At 47.1% G+C, this 12,975-nt stretch overlaps 1 protein-coding gene across 2 annotated transcripts in view; it reads right to left on the bottom strand.

The window, feature by feature from the left end:
* The window catches only part of SORCS1 (sortilin related VPS10 domain containing receptor 1), a 647,341-nt gene extending 634,985 nt beyond the window's left edge, over positions 1-12,356 (bottom strand). For both annotated transcript variants that reach the window (XM_040436033.1, XM_040436034.1), the window contains exon 1: positions 11,297-12,356. In XM_040436033.1, coding sequence (XP_040291967.1) covers positions 11,297-12,172 — 876 coding nt within the window. In that variant the 5' untranslated portion in view covers positions 12,173-12,356. The remainder of the gene's footprint in view (positions 1-11,296) is intronic.
* Positions 12,357-12,975: the final 619 nt, after the last annotated feature.

The following is a 12,975-nucleotide window of genomic DNA, read 5'->3' as shown; positions in this document are numbered from 1 at the left end:
GTCACCTAGAATCAAGCCAGCAAAGAAACACAATACATGAAAGGACTTATCTGAACAAGAAGTAACAGAAGTCTCCAGCAGTGAACACTTCAATCCAGGAAGTAGTATAAACCGCAAAGTGAGGCAGTATGGGAGGGAATATAAAGGGAGGCAATTAGTGTGAATAGGTGACAGCTGGGAGAAGGAAAGGAGATGACAAAGTGAAACCAAAACAAAGAACATCATGCAAGAGGTACAGAAGAACGTCTGCCAGACCTTCTCAGAGAGCTGGCGGTGACACTCACCCAGGACTAGTGGCTGGATGACATCTGTACCTGAAGCTGTGGTTTTAGAGATCACAGAGCTGTATATTCAGAGCTGTATATTTAGGTCTAACGCCCAGGAGAGGCCGGAGACCGTGCTCTGCGCAGCAGTAAAGTTGTGGTTGTCACCCAGTGCATTCCTGGACTGTTGCCTGGCAACTCTCCAGACACATCCTGCCTTATATCTTATTATTAGAAACCTACAAGAGAGGGCGATGACATCACGCATCCTGATTGCAGGGAAGAATTCACTATGAAAAACAATGGCTCCATTTAGTAATGCCGGCGGACTTGGGCTGTAGCTACTGTATACTGATGACGGTGGTCTCTGTAAGGCAATAGCCCTTCCTGTGCATATTAAAGGGGATCATAATTTAATATGACTGTAAGTGTTCAATTTCACTGCAGCGCCACCACAGGGGAAATTAGGTATTACACCCCCTTCCCAGCAGACAAGGGCCATTTCCCTTTAGCCCAGAGTAAAGGAGGATGGGATGTATTTTGCTGTGTCATTGTAGGTTACACACTGCTGATGGTATCCACCTGTGGAATCAGATGAATGACCTGTGGAATCAGCAAAATACAAAGACATATTTGTAATACATAATTGTGACTGTATAAAGGGGTCCCCCTTGACCCCCATTTGTTCCCCCCCCCTTCCCCCCAAGCTCTTTCCGCTTGTGTCCCTGCATCCATCGGAATTTTAATATCCATTTATATTTGTGTTCTTGCTCCATGTGTATTATACGCTCCGGCCTAAATCACCGCCGCTGCTCGCTCCGGCCATCTGCTGGAGTTGGCTGACCTTCTCCTCCAGGATTCGCCTGCTCTCAGATTCCAGACATTTTTAGCACTTTCCAAAGCCTCCAGTAACATGTCATCTACATAAACCAATGGAAAATATAAAACCTGCATGTAGTCCGCCACCTGGTACACAATATTAGGAAGTGGTGTCACCTCCGTGTGGTACCTCCTCCATATGGTGCGCCGTCATATATTGTACCAAACATCCCTTATATAAGCAGCATGCAGTACTGTGCCCAAGTAATATCGCCATATGTGGCCCAATACTGTCACATTTCGATACATTCGATTGAATAGCTGCAACTTAGTAGCAATGCCACAAATATGCACTCACCTAAAGAATTATTAGTGCCCCCATACTAATACGGTGTTGGACCCCCTTTTGCCTTCAGAACTGCCTTAATTCTACGTGGCATTGATTCCACAAGGTGCTGATAGCATTCTTTAGAAATGTTGGCCCATATTGATAGGATAGCATCTTGCAGTTGATGGAGATTTGAGGGATGCACATCCAGGGCACGAAGCTCCCGTTCCACCACATCCCAAAGATGCTCTATTGGGTTGAGATCTGGTGACTGTGGGGCCATTTTAGTACAGTGAACTCATTGTCATGTTCAAGAAACCAATGTGAAATGGTTCGAGCTTTGTGACATGGTGCATTATCCTGCTGGAAGTAGCCATCAGAGGATGGATACATGTTCTCATTCTGTTTACGCCAAATTCAGACTCTACCATTTGAATGTCTCAACAGAAATAGAGACTCATCAGACCAGGCAACATTTTTCCAGTCTTCAACAGTCCAATTTTGGTGAGCTCGTGCAAATTGTAGCCTCTTTTTCCTATTTGTAGTGGAGATGAGTGGTACCCGGTGGGGTCTTCTGCTGTTGTAGCCCATCCGCCTCAAGGTTGTGCGTGTTGTGGCTTCACAAATGCTTTGCTGCAGACCTCGGTTGTAACGAGTGGTTATTTCAGTCAACGTTGCTCTTCTATCAGCTTGAATCAGTCGGCCCATTCTCCTCTGACCTCTAGCATCCACAAGGCATTTTCGCCCACAGGACTGCCGCATACTGGATGTTTTTCCCTTTTCACACCATTCTTTGTAAACCCTAGAAATGGTTGTGCGTGAAAATCCCAGTAACTCAGCAGATTGTGAAATACTCAGACCGGCCCGTCTGGCACCAACAACCATGCCACGCTCAAAATTGCTTAAATCACCTTTGTTTCCCATTCTGACATTCAGTTTGGAGTTCAGGAGATTGTCTTGACCAGGACCACCCCCCTAAATGCATTGAAGCAACTGCCATGTGATTGGTTGACTAGATAATTGCATTAATGAGAAATAGAACAGGTGTTCCTAATAATTCTTTAGGTGAGTGTATGCCATCATGCAATGCTCAAATAATACTGCCATACAATGACCAAATAGCTTCATATAAAGGGGAGTCATCTAATGGTGCCATACATGGTATAAATAATGCTGCCATACAGTGACCAAATAGCTTCATATAAAGGGGAGTCATCTAATGGTGCCATACATGGTATAAATAATACTGCCATACAGTGACCAAATAGCTTCATATAAAGGGGAGTCATCTAATAGTGCCATACATGGTATAAATAATACTGCCATACAGTGACCAAATAGCTTCATATAAAGGGGAGTCATCTAATAGTGCCATACATGGTATAAATAATGCTGCCATACAGTGACCAAATAGCTTCAGATAAAGGAGAGTCATCTAATAGTGCCATTCATTTGCAGGACCTGCAAAAGGACCTTTGATGACATCAGCGCAGGTCCTGCTGAATGAAGATGCATCTAAGATCCATGGGGATGGGCAGGGCTTCTAAGCCAGTCATAAAATGATCAACGACACACTCAGCTCTGCTACATCTGTAGTCTGCATCCATTTGTATCAGGACCCTATCTAATGTCTACTGACTGATGACAGATCTCCTACACGATGAGCACTGTATTCCTGGTGCATGACATAGCAGAGAGGAGTATGTGGCAGGCTGCTGATCAGTCAGGGCGCGCCACGTCCTGCCATCTCCTGCATAATTGACTGGACGTTCTGCTGCAAAGTTATTAAATGCCCTGGAAAATAACAGCCTTCATTATTTAAAGATGAGCCAGGTCGTGGAGAGCTCGCGCGGAAATCCAGTGCCAAGTCGCCTGGGGGTACCGCTCCGACCCGCAGTCCTCCAGGAACAATATCCTATAATTGCATTAGGCCGCGTCCACTTATTTCATTAAGTGTTTGTTTAACGATATGATTTTATTTTATTGCCACTCGTCGGGTGAAGTCCTCGCCGTACGGAAATTAACTCCGCGTTCGCAGCGAATGCCGTAAAGGATGTGGTCACCGGTCCTTAAAAATGCATTTTATGGAGTGCGCAGGTGTCATGGCGGCAAGTGGGCTACATCTGTACACTACTCATATATTATAGCGGTGGTGGTGTACTACAACTCCCAGCATGTCTCACAGAACCTGTTCCTGGTGCTGAATATGCCTTGACCACTCTGCCGCCTGGGATGTAGGTGTGGATGCAGCAGAGCTCTGTGGGCTACCTCATCAATCAGTTGTAGTGCCGGAGACCGGGGCGGCCACAAGGATCGCTGACGGCACAGTCCTGTGTGACAACGGCTGCCAATCACTTCTCACATCTGTCACATGGTCAGATCCCAAAGGGTCAGCACACCCATCTCCTGAAATACTCTGTGCTGCTGGACACTGTGCTCCTTTCAGTATGTAGGTTTTAAGACTTCATACCCTTCACACCATCACTGTACCTGCCACCTTTAGCTCTGTCCTATCTTCACAGACGTGGACATTTCTTTACCCCCAATACAATCAGCGCAGTCTTCTCCTGAAATACTCTGTTCTGCTGGAGACCCTGCTCCTTTCACTATAAAGCTCTGCATACTTTTCCACACATTACAACTGCACCTCTCACCGGTAGTCCTGTCCTCACTGATATCATCAGATGCATGGACGTTCACTACCCCCACAAGAACAGCAGATTCTTCTCCTGAAATACTTTGTGCTGCTGTGGTTGGGTTAGTCTTCTACCTACCTCATACCCCTGTCAAGTGCACTCCTGCCTTCACTACCTTTTATCGGATGACTGGACAGGTCCCTGGCTCTAACAAGATCAGCACACTCCTCTCCTGTAATCCTCTGTGCTGCTGCTTCCACCAGTCTGAAATGCAGTGCAGTAATTCTGCTACACTTGACAATCTCAGCTCTGCCACGTCTGACAATCTCATCTCTGCTGAATCTCAGATCTGCTGACAACAATCTCAGTTCAACTACAATGCGTGCTACTATATCTTTCTCTCTTAGTTCTGATACCCCTCAGATGCAATTTCTGACATACTCAGCTATACTACATCTGACAAAATTCTGCTACCTGCAACTAACCTGACTTTAGCTATAGCTGACCCTCTCACTGCCGCTAAGTGACATCATAAAATTTCAGCTCAGCCTCATGGGACACTCTCAGCCCTGCTACATCTAACACTGTTCTCCTACGTCTGACAAACTCATATCAGCTGCATCATACCCTCCTCGTGATGCAATATCTGTGATACAGTCAGTTCTGGGACATCTGACATTCTCAGCCCTGTAACACTCTCAGCACTGCTACATCTGACACATTCTACTATGCTATATCTGATACTCTCAGCCAAGCTTTACCTGACACTCTCAACACTGCTATAGGACACTCTCAGCACTGCTATATGACACTCTCAGCACTGCTATATCTGACACTCTCAGCCCTGCTATATCTGACAATCACAGCTATACTACACCTGACACTCTCAGCTCTGCTATATCTCATACTCTCAGCTCTGCTATATCTCACACTCTCAGCTCTGCTATATCTCATACTCTCAGCTCTTCTATATCTCACACTCTCAGCTCTGCTATATCTCACACTCTCAGCTCTGCTATATCTCACACTCTCAGCTCTGCTATATCTCACACTCTCAGCTCTGCTATATCTCACACTCTCAGCTCTGCTATATCTCACACTCTCAGCTCTGCTATATCTCACACTCTCAGCTCTGCTATATCTCACACTCTCAGCTCTGCTATATCTCACACTCTCAGCTCTGCTATATCTGACCCTCTCAGCTCTGCTATATCTCACACTCTCAGCTCTGCTATATCTCACACTCTCAGCTCTGCTATATCTCATACTCTCAGCTCTTCTATATCTCACACTCTCAGCTCTGCTATATCTCACACTCTCAGCTCTGCTATATCTCACACTCTCAGCTCTGCTATATCTCACACTCTCAGCTCTGCTATATCTCACACTCTCAGCTCTGCTATATCTCACACTCTCAGCTCTGCTATATCTCACACTCTCAGCTCTGCTATATCTCACACTCTCAGCTCTGCTATATCTCACACTCTCAGCTCTGCTATATCTGACCCTCTCAGCTCTGCTATATCTCACACTCTCAGCTCTGCTATATCTCACACTCTCAGCTCTGCTATATCTCACACTCTCAGCTCTGCTATATCTCACACTCTCAGCTCTGCTATATCTCACACTCTCAGCTCTGCTATATCTCACACTCTCAGCCGTGCTATATCTGACACTCTCTCAGCCCTGCTATATCTGACACCCTAAGCCGTGCTATATCTGACACTCTCTCAGCCCTGCTATATCTGACACCCTAAGCCGTGCTATATCTGACACTCTCAGCTCTGCTATATTGGACACTCTCAGCTATACTACACCTGACCCTCTCAGCTCTGCTGCATCTGCACAGCTCCTTATTATTCCAGTGCAGCATACAGCTGCGGATTCGCTGTGATGAATGATGATTTCACAGATGTACATGTGAGTGATGCTTCTCTACATGTGTCCCTCCCGTGTGTTTCATATGTATGAGCCGCACATGAATACTTCCCCCATCATCCCATCCCGGACGGCGGCGTATACCGTGTATATGTATACATGAGGGATGAGAGGATTATGGAGACAGGTTATTCCTGTGCATCACCCCCTTCTGGCTACATCCAGTAATGTGTGTGTGTATATATACAGTACAGACCAAAAGTTTGGACACACCTTCTCATTCAAAGAGTTTTCTTTATTTTCATGACTATGAAAATTGTAGATTCAAACTGAAGGCATCAAAACTATGAATTAACACATGTGGAATTATATACATAACAAACAAGTGTGAAACAACTGAAAATTTGTCATATTCTAGGTTCTTCAAAGTAGCCACCTTTTGCTTTGATTACTGCTTTGCACACTCTTGGCATTCTCTTGATGAGCTTCAAGAGGTAGTCCCCTGAAATGGTTTTCACTTCACAGGTGTGCCCTGTCAGGTTTAATAAGTGGGATTTCTTGCCTTATAAATGGGGTTGGGACCATCAGTGGTGTTGAGGAGAAGTCAGGTGGATACACAGCTGATAGTCCTACTGAATAGACTGTTAGAATTTGTATTATGGCAAGAAAAAAGCAGCTAAGTAAAGAAAAACGAGTGGTCATCATTACTTTAAGAAATGAAGGTCAGTCAGTCAGCCGAAAAATTGGGAAAACTTTGAAAGTAAGGGCTATTTGACAATGAAGGAGAGTGATGGGGTGCTGCGCCAGATGACCTGACCTCCACAGTCACCGGACCTGAACCCAATGAAGATGGTTTGGGGTGAGCTGGACCGCAAAGTGAAGGCAAAAGGGCCAACAAGTGCTAAGCATCTCTGGGAACTCCTTCAAGACTGTTGGAAGACCATTTCAGCGGACTACCTCTTGAAGCTCATCAAGAGAATGCCAAGAGTGTGCAAAGCAGTAATCAAAGCAAAAGGTGGCTACTTTGAAGAACCTAGAATATGACATATTTTCAGTTGTTTCACACTTGTTTGTTATGTATATAATTCCACATGTGTTAATTCATAGTTTTGATGCCTTCATAGTCATGAAAATAAAGAAAACTCTTTGAATAAGAAGGTGTGTCCAAACTTTTGGTCTGTACTGTATATATTTATTTATGTTCCCCTCTAGGCCCCTTTCACACACTGCTGTCATATCAAGGCTTCGCTTACATGTCCAATTACAGCAAAACACGACAGTTTGGATAAATGGGGAGAAGGACTGTGAAGGAGGCGGAGCTACAATTGTTTTCCAATATCTTCAGGCCCCTCCCATTTATGGAGGCCCCTCCCCTTCTGATGATCATTATGCATGGGGTATCAGGTCACATTGTGCTGTGCGCTTGTGAGGTCGTGCTTATACATAGCAGCCAGTCTCAACAAGGAGAGCTTCAGTGTAAAGTATGGTGGAGAGGCAAAGTTCCACAAAAGACGTGACATGCACCCCTATAGACGTGGTGTGCACCCCTTAGAGAGATAACATGCAGATAAGGCATGCATAGCCCCTAGATACATATGTCCCCTGGAGAGATGGCGCTCACCCTCCATGCAGGTGGCGTTTCCCCTTGGGGTATACACACTGCAGGCGAACAACCTAGAAGTCTTCATGGTTTTCTGTTCCAGCACCTATGATATGGCAGGGCATGCTGGCACTTGTAGTTCCACAGCAGTTCAGCCCAGGTATCACAGTGCACGGTAGCTGGCTGCGGTGCTGAAGCTGTCGCTATCCTGACTCCTTGGGGGTCCATTATTTTCTAACAATGGCCTTTTAGCCCATAACCACAGGCACATGTCATCACGGCTCACGTGTGTGGTTAACCCTTGCAGCTCTAGACACCCCAGGTACTGCATGAAGGGGGGACAGTAAAGCCTGCGAGGCGAGTAAAGCCTGGGGGGCTGTGACCACAGCAGCCGCAGTCCAGGCACCGGGCGGTCCGGCTCGATGGCACTTTGTGAGAACAGAGGCATACAGCACGTTGAAGGATGATTACATGGTAAAGACACACGTCCTGCGTTACACATGGAATACATTATACATACGTGTGTTAAAGCGCTCAGAGGTGGAGCTGTCACAGGGAGATGAGGTCACACATTATAACTATGTCATAACTGATACTGTGTTTCATAATAACAATTTGAACTTGAAAGAGATACTTTGTAACAATATAATAAACACTAGAAAAATTCAGAGGTCACTAATCCCAGCAGGAGATCATACTCCATCCTGCTACATGAGAGGTAATAACCCCCAGACTCCAGGAGACTATACTCCATCCCGCTACATGAGAGGTAATAACCCCCAGACTCCAGGAGACTATACTCCATCCCGCTACATGAGAGGTAATAACCCCCAGACTCCAGAAGACTATACTCCATCCCTCTATATACGAGGTAATAACCCCCAGACTCCAGGAGACTATACTCCATCCCGCTACATGAGAGGTAATAACCCCCAGACTCCAGGAGACTATACTCCATCCCGCTACATGAGAGGTAATAACCCCCAGACTCCAGGAGACTATACTCCATCCCGCTACATGAGAGGTAATAACCCCCAGACTCCAGGAGACTATACTCCATCCCGCTACATGAGAGGTAATAACCCCCAGACTCCAGAAGACTATACTCCATCCCTCTATATACGAGGTAATAACCCCCAGACTCCAGGAGACTATACTCCATCCCGCTACATGAGAGGTAATAACCCCCAGACTCCAGGAGACTATACTCCATCCCGCTACATGAGAGGTAATAACCCCCAGACTCCAGGAGACTATACTCCATCCCGCTACATGAGAGGTAATAACCCCCAGACTCCAGGAGACTATACTCCATCCCGCTACATGAGAGGTAATAACCCCCAGACTCCAGAAGACTATACTCCATCCCTCTATATACGAGGTAATAACCCCCAGACTCCAGGAGACTATACTCCATCCCGCTACATGAGAGGTAATAACCCCCAGACTCCAGGAGACTATACTCCATCCCGCTACATGAGAGGTAATAACCCCCAGACTCCAGGAGACTATACTCCATCCCGCTACATGAGAGGTAATAACCCCCAGACTCCAGGAGACTATACTCCATCCCGCTACATGAGAGGTAATAACCCCCAGACTCCAGGAGACTATACTCCATCCTGCTACATGAGAGGTAATAACCCCCAGACTCCAGGAGACTATACTCCATCCCGCTACATGAGAGGTAATAACCCCCAGACTCCAGGAGACTATACTCCATCCTGCTACATGAGAGGTAATAACCCCCAGACTCCAGGAGACTATACTCCATCCCGCTACATGAGAGGTAATAACCCCCAGACTCCAGGAGACTATACTCCATCCCGCTACATGAGAGGTAATAACCCCCAGACTCCAGGAGACTATACTCCATCCCGCTACATGAGAGGTAATAACCCCCAGACTCCAGGAGACTATACTCCATCCCACTACATGAGAGGTAATAACCGCCAGACTCCAGGAGACTATACTCCATCCCGCTACATGAGAGGTAATAACCTCCAGAATCCAGGAGACTATACTCCATCCCGCTACATGAGAGGTAATAACCTCCAGACTCCAGGAGACTATACTCCATCCCGCTACATGAGAGGTAATAACCTCCAGACTCCAGGAGACTATACTCCATCCCGCTACATGAGAGGTAATAACCCCCAGACTCCAGGAGACTATACTCCATCCCGCTACATGAGAGGTAATAACCCCCAGACTCCAGGAGACTATACTCCATCCCACTACATGAGAGGTAATAACCCCCAGACTCCAGGAGACTATACTCCATCCCGCTACATGAGAGGTAATAACCCCCAGACTCCAGAAGACTATATTCCATCCCTCTATATACGAGGTAATAACCCCCAGACACTCTACACAGCCAGAGATTATACTCCATCCCGCTATATACGAGGTAATAACCCCCAGACCCTCTACACAGCAGGAGATTATACTCCATCCCACTACATGACAGGTAATAACCCCCAGACCCTCTACACAGCAGATTATATGCAACCCCACTGTAGAAGAGCCAACAGAACCTCAGGGACTGTGTAACATGGCAGATGGAAGAACTCCGTCTCTCCATGTAAGTGATGTTTCACTGATGGATGCAGAGTTGGCATTAATCTGACTGTAAAGTGACACTACACATAAAATGTCACAGAGGAAATATGTATAATCAATGAAGCCACAAGTGAGAAGCTTGAAGACCCAAGAGCAAAATACAGGAGGAAAAGAGAAACACTGATATCTTCAAGAGTGAAGGAGAAGGAAAAAGGGAATAGGAAGAAAAGAGGAAGAGGGAAAAATGCAGATTATGGATTATTCTACTGTTTGATGGGGTGAAGTCATAAATACTGTACTTTACATCTAGAAGCCTGAAGACACAAGGAGAACATTAGACATTGAGGAGAAACAATGTCCATATGGCCAGCAGGAGTGAAGAAAAGAAGAAGAAGAAGGAGAAGTGAGAAGAAAGAAAAAGAGCAAGGAGAAGAATGAAGAAAAGGAAGGAGAAGAAAGAATAGGAGGAAGGAGAAGAAAAAAGAAGAGAGAGAAGAAAAGGAAGAAGAAGAAGATAGAGAAGAATAAGAGGAAGGAGAAGAAATTAGAAAATAGAAGAAAAAGAAGACAAAGAAAAGGGAGAGAAAGACAGAAGTAGAAGAAGGGGAATGAGAGGTAGAAAGAAATGAAGACAAGTATGACTTTTTGCCAAGATGAAGTCACAAATAAGCTACAGTTAGAAGCCTGAAGACACCGGTCATATGTGGTCACCAGAAGCCGCAAGGAGAAGATGATGAAGCCAGAAGCAAATAACATTAAGAAGATGAGTGACCCAAACATGACTTTTTGAAGAAGCATTGGTCATGTGGTCACCTGGAGTTACAATTGACAAGAAGAAGACTGAGGCTCTCTCTACTGTTTAGTACATTCCTTACAGATGCTTGGTGGTCACCCGAACCCAAGACAGGACTTAGTGGAGAAGCCCTGCTCGTGTGGCCACCAGGAGCCCAAACACCTTGAGAGTGTGACCACACGGTCAGGTTTCCTGATGCGGTTACGGAAGCCAAAACCAGAAGTGAATTTAAGTAAATAAATAAATAAGTGGAGCAGTTGTGTCCGTCCTTTATACTTTCTCTCCTTTATGATCCCCTCCTGATTTTTACTTCCGAAACGGCGTCAGGAGACCTGACCGTGTGGCCGTACTCTTCCTCTCATCGTCACCCTTCCTCCCACCCCATGTGCTGAGGGTTCATACATGCCCAGTACTCACGCTGCTGTTGTGTCCGGACCAGTGCACCATGGCTTGGTTGTGAGCAGAGTCTCCGGTCAGAGCAAACGTTGTGCTGCTTAACTTCAGTTCCTCCACACGAAAGCGGCTCCCCCTGTCCGGGTCACCGGCCTGTGCTCGGGCCACCCTGTGTCCCTCGGCTTCTCTGATCCGTCTCCCTGTCCTGCTGGGCATCTCTCGAGAGTCTCTGGCAGAGTGCCCACTTGGCATATGGCTGTGTGTTGGGAACGCTGCACCTTCGAGGGGGTCAGTAGCCATCGCTCCACTCACACTGTCACCTTCATCATTCCTAGTCCCTCCAAACTGGTCAGTCTGCATCGTGCCACTGGTCTGGGAACCCCAATCCTGACCCTCACCCACCAATTGGACATTCCTTTCATTGGCATCCACAATCTGATCGGTCCTGCCACTCAAATCACTGTCTACATCCATGAAGAATTCTGCAGCCACATGTTCCCCTTGCCCCCTAGTCTTCTCCTGACCCTCTTGATTAACCCAAGTCTCCAAAAAGCTGGCACTGGCATCCCCTAACCTGTCACCGGCCCCTTCATACCCATCAGCCCAATATCTGCCATCGCCCCCTCCCCCCGCCCTGCTCCAGGTTCCGAGATCCCGGCCATCGTCCCAGTGATCCTGCATCTGACCGTTAACCGTCAGGTGGCCAGCGTTGGCGAAAGTCTCCGGCCAGTCACCTGGTGCACCCCCCTGCACCCTCTTGACAATGTGCCCAGCGCCTGTGCCCTGCAGACGAATGTGATGGTGACAGGATGAGCAGGTCAGGTCTCCTTTGCCCTCTTTTGCAATCCTTAAAATAGTGATGAGTAAGAGCAGCAGCCCCCAGTCTGGGAGACCCCCCATGCCAGCAGCTCCTCGAGGTTCTCCCCTCTCACTCCAACTCCATAGAAGTTTCTCAGCTCTGGATGGAGCAGCCAAGGATGGAAAAAAGGGAGTCTTCTTGCAGAGCTGATGGTGCCGCTCGGGGTTTTGATGAAGGATCTGGCAGACAGGGGTGGAGCTGGATGGAGAGGAGAGAGGATGGAGAGAGGGGAGGATGGAGAGAGGGAGCAATGGATATGGGGAGATAAAGTTGAAGTGGGAACTGAGGGGTTGAGAGAGAGAGAGACAGCGAGGGAGGAGGAGGGAGCGCTGCGAGACTGCAGAGCTCAGCGACTGCTCCATGCAGCACCAATGCAAGGCTCTCCCCATGCACCTGTTCTCACCCACTGGGGGGCAGCAGCGCAGAGGTTAAAAACCCATCTGAAGCACTGGCTGCCATCGTTAACCCTGCCCGTGCTAGAGAGGTCTGCGGCTAATGCCGATGTAGCAGGGGCACGTTGGGAGTTTACCTTCAAAATCAAAATGAAATATGGCAAAGGACAAACTCAGCACTGCTACACCAGACAAATTCAGCTCTGCAGCGCTGATAATGTCACCTTTGACTACCTTGGTTCTTCTGCATTTAATACGACCTGCTCTGCTGCATCTGACAAGTGAGCCGTGCTTCATCTGACAACCTACACGCTGATAATCCGACACACCACTGCTACATCTGACACACCCGCTGCTGTTAGCTTGGCTGCACCTGGCAAGTTCTGTCCATCTGACAAACTCGTCTCTGCTTCACCAATAATCACATCTCTGTTAGATGGCACAAATTCACT

This window comes from Bufo bufo, chromosome 6 (assembly GCF_905171765.1).
Source record: "Bufo bufo chromosome 6, aBufBuf1.1, whole genome shotgun sequence".
Lineage (NCBI taxonomy): Eukaryota > Metazoa > Chordata > Amphibia > Anura > Bufonidae > Bufo > Bufo bufo.
The sequence above is the reverse complement of the archived record's forward strand: the minus strand, read 5'-3'. Positions and strand labels throughout refer to the sequence as shown.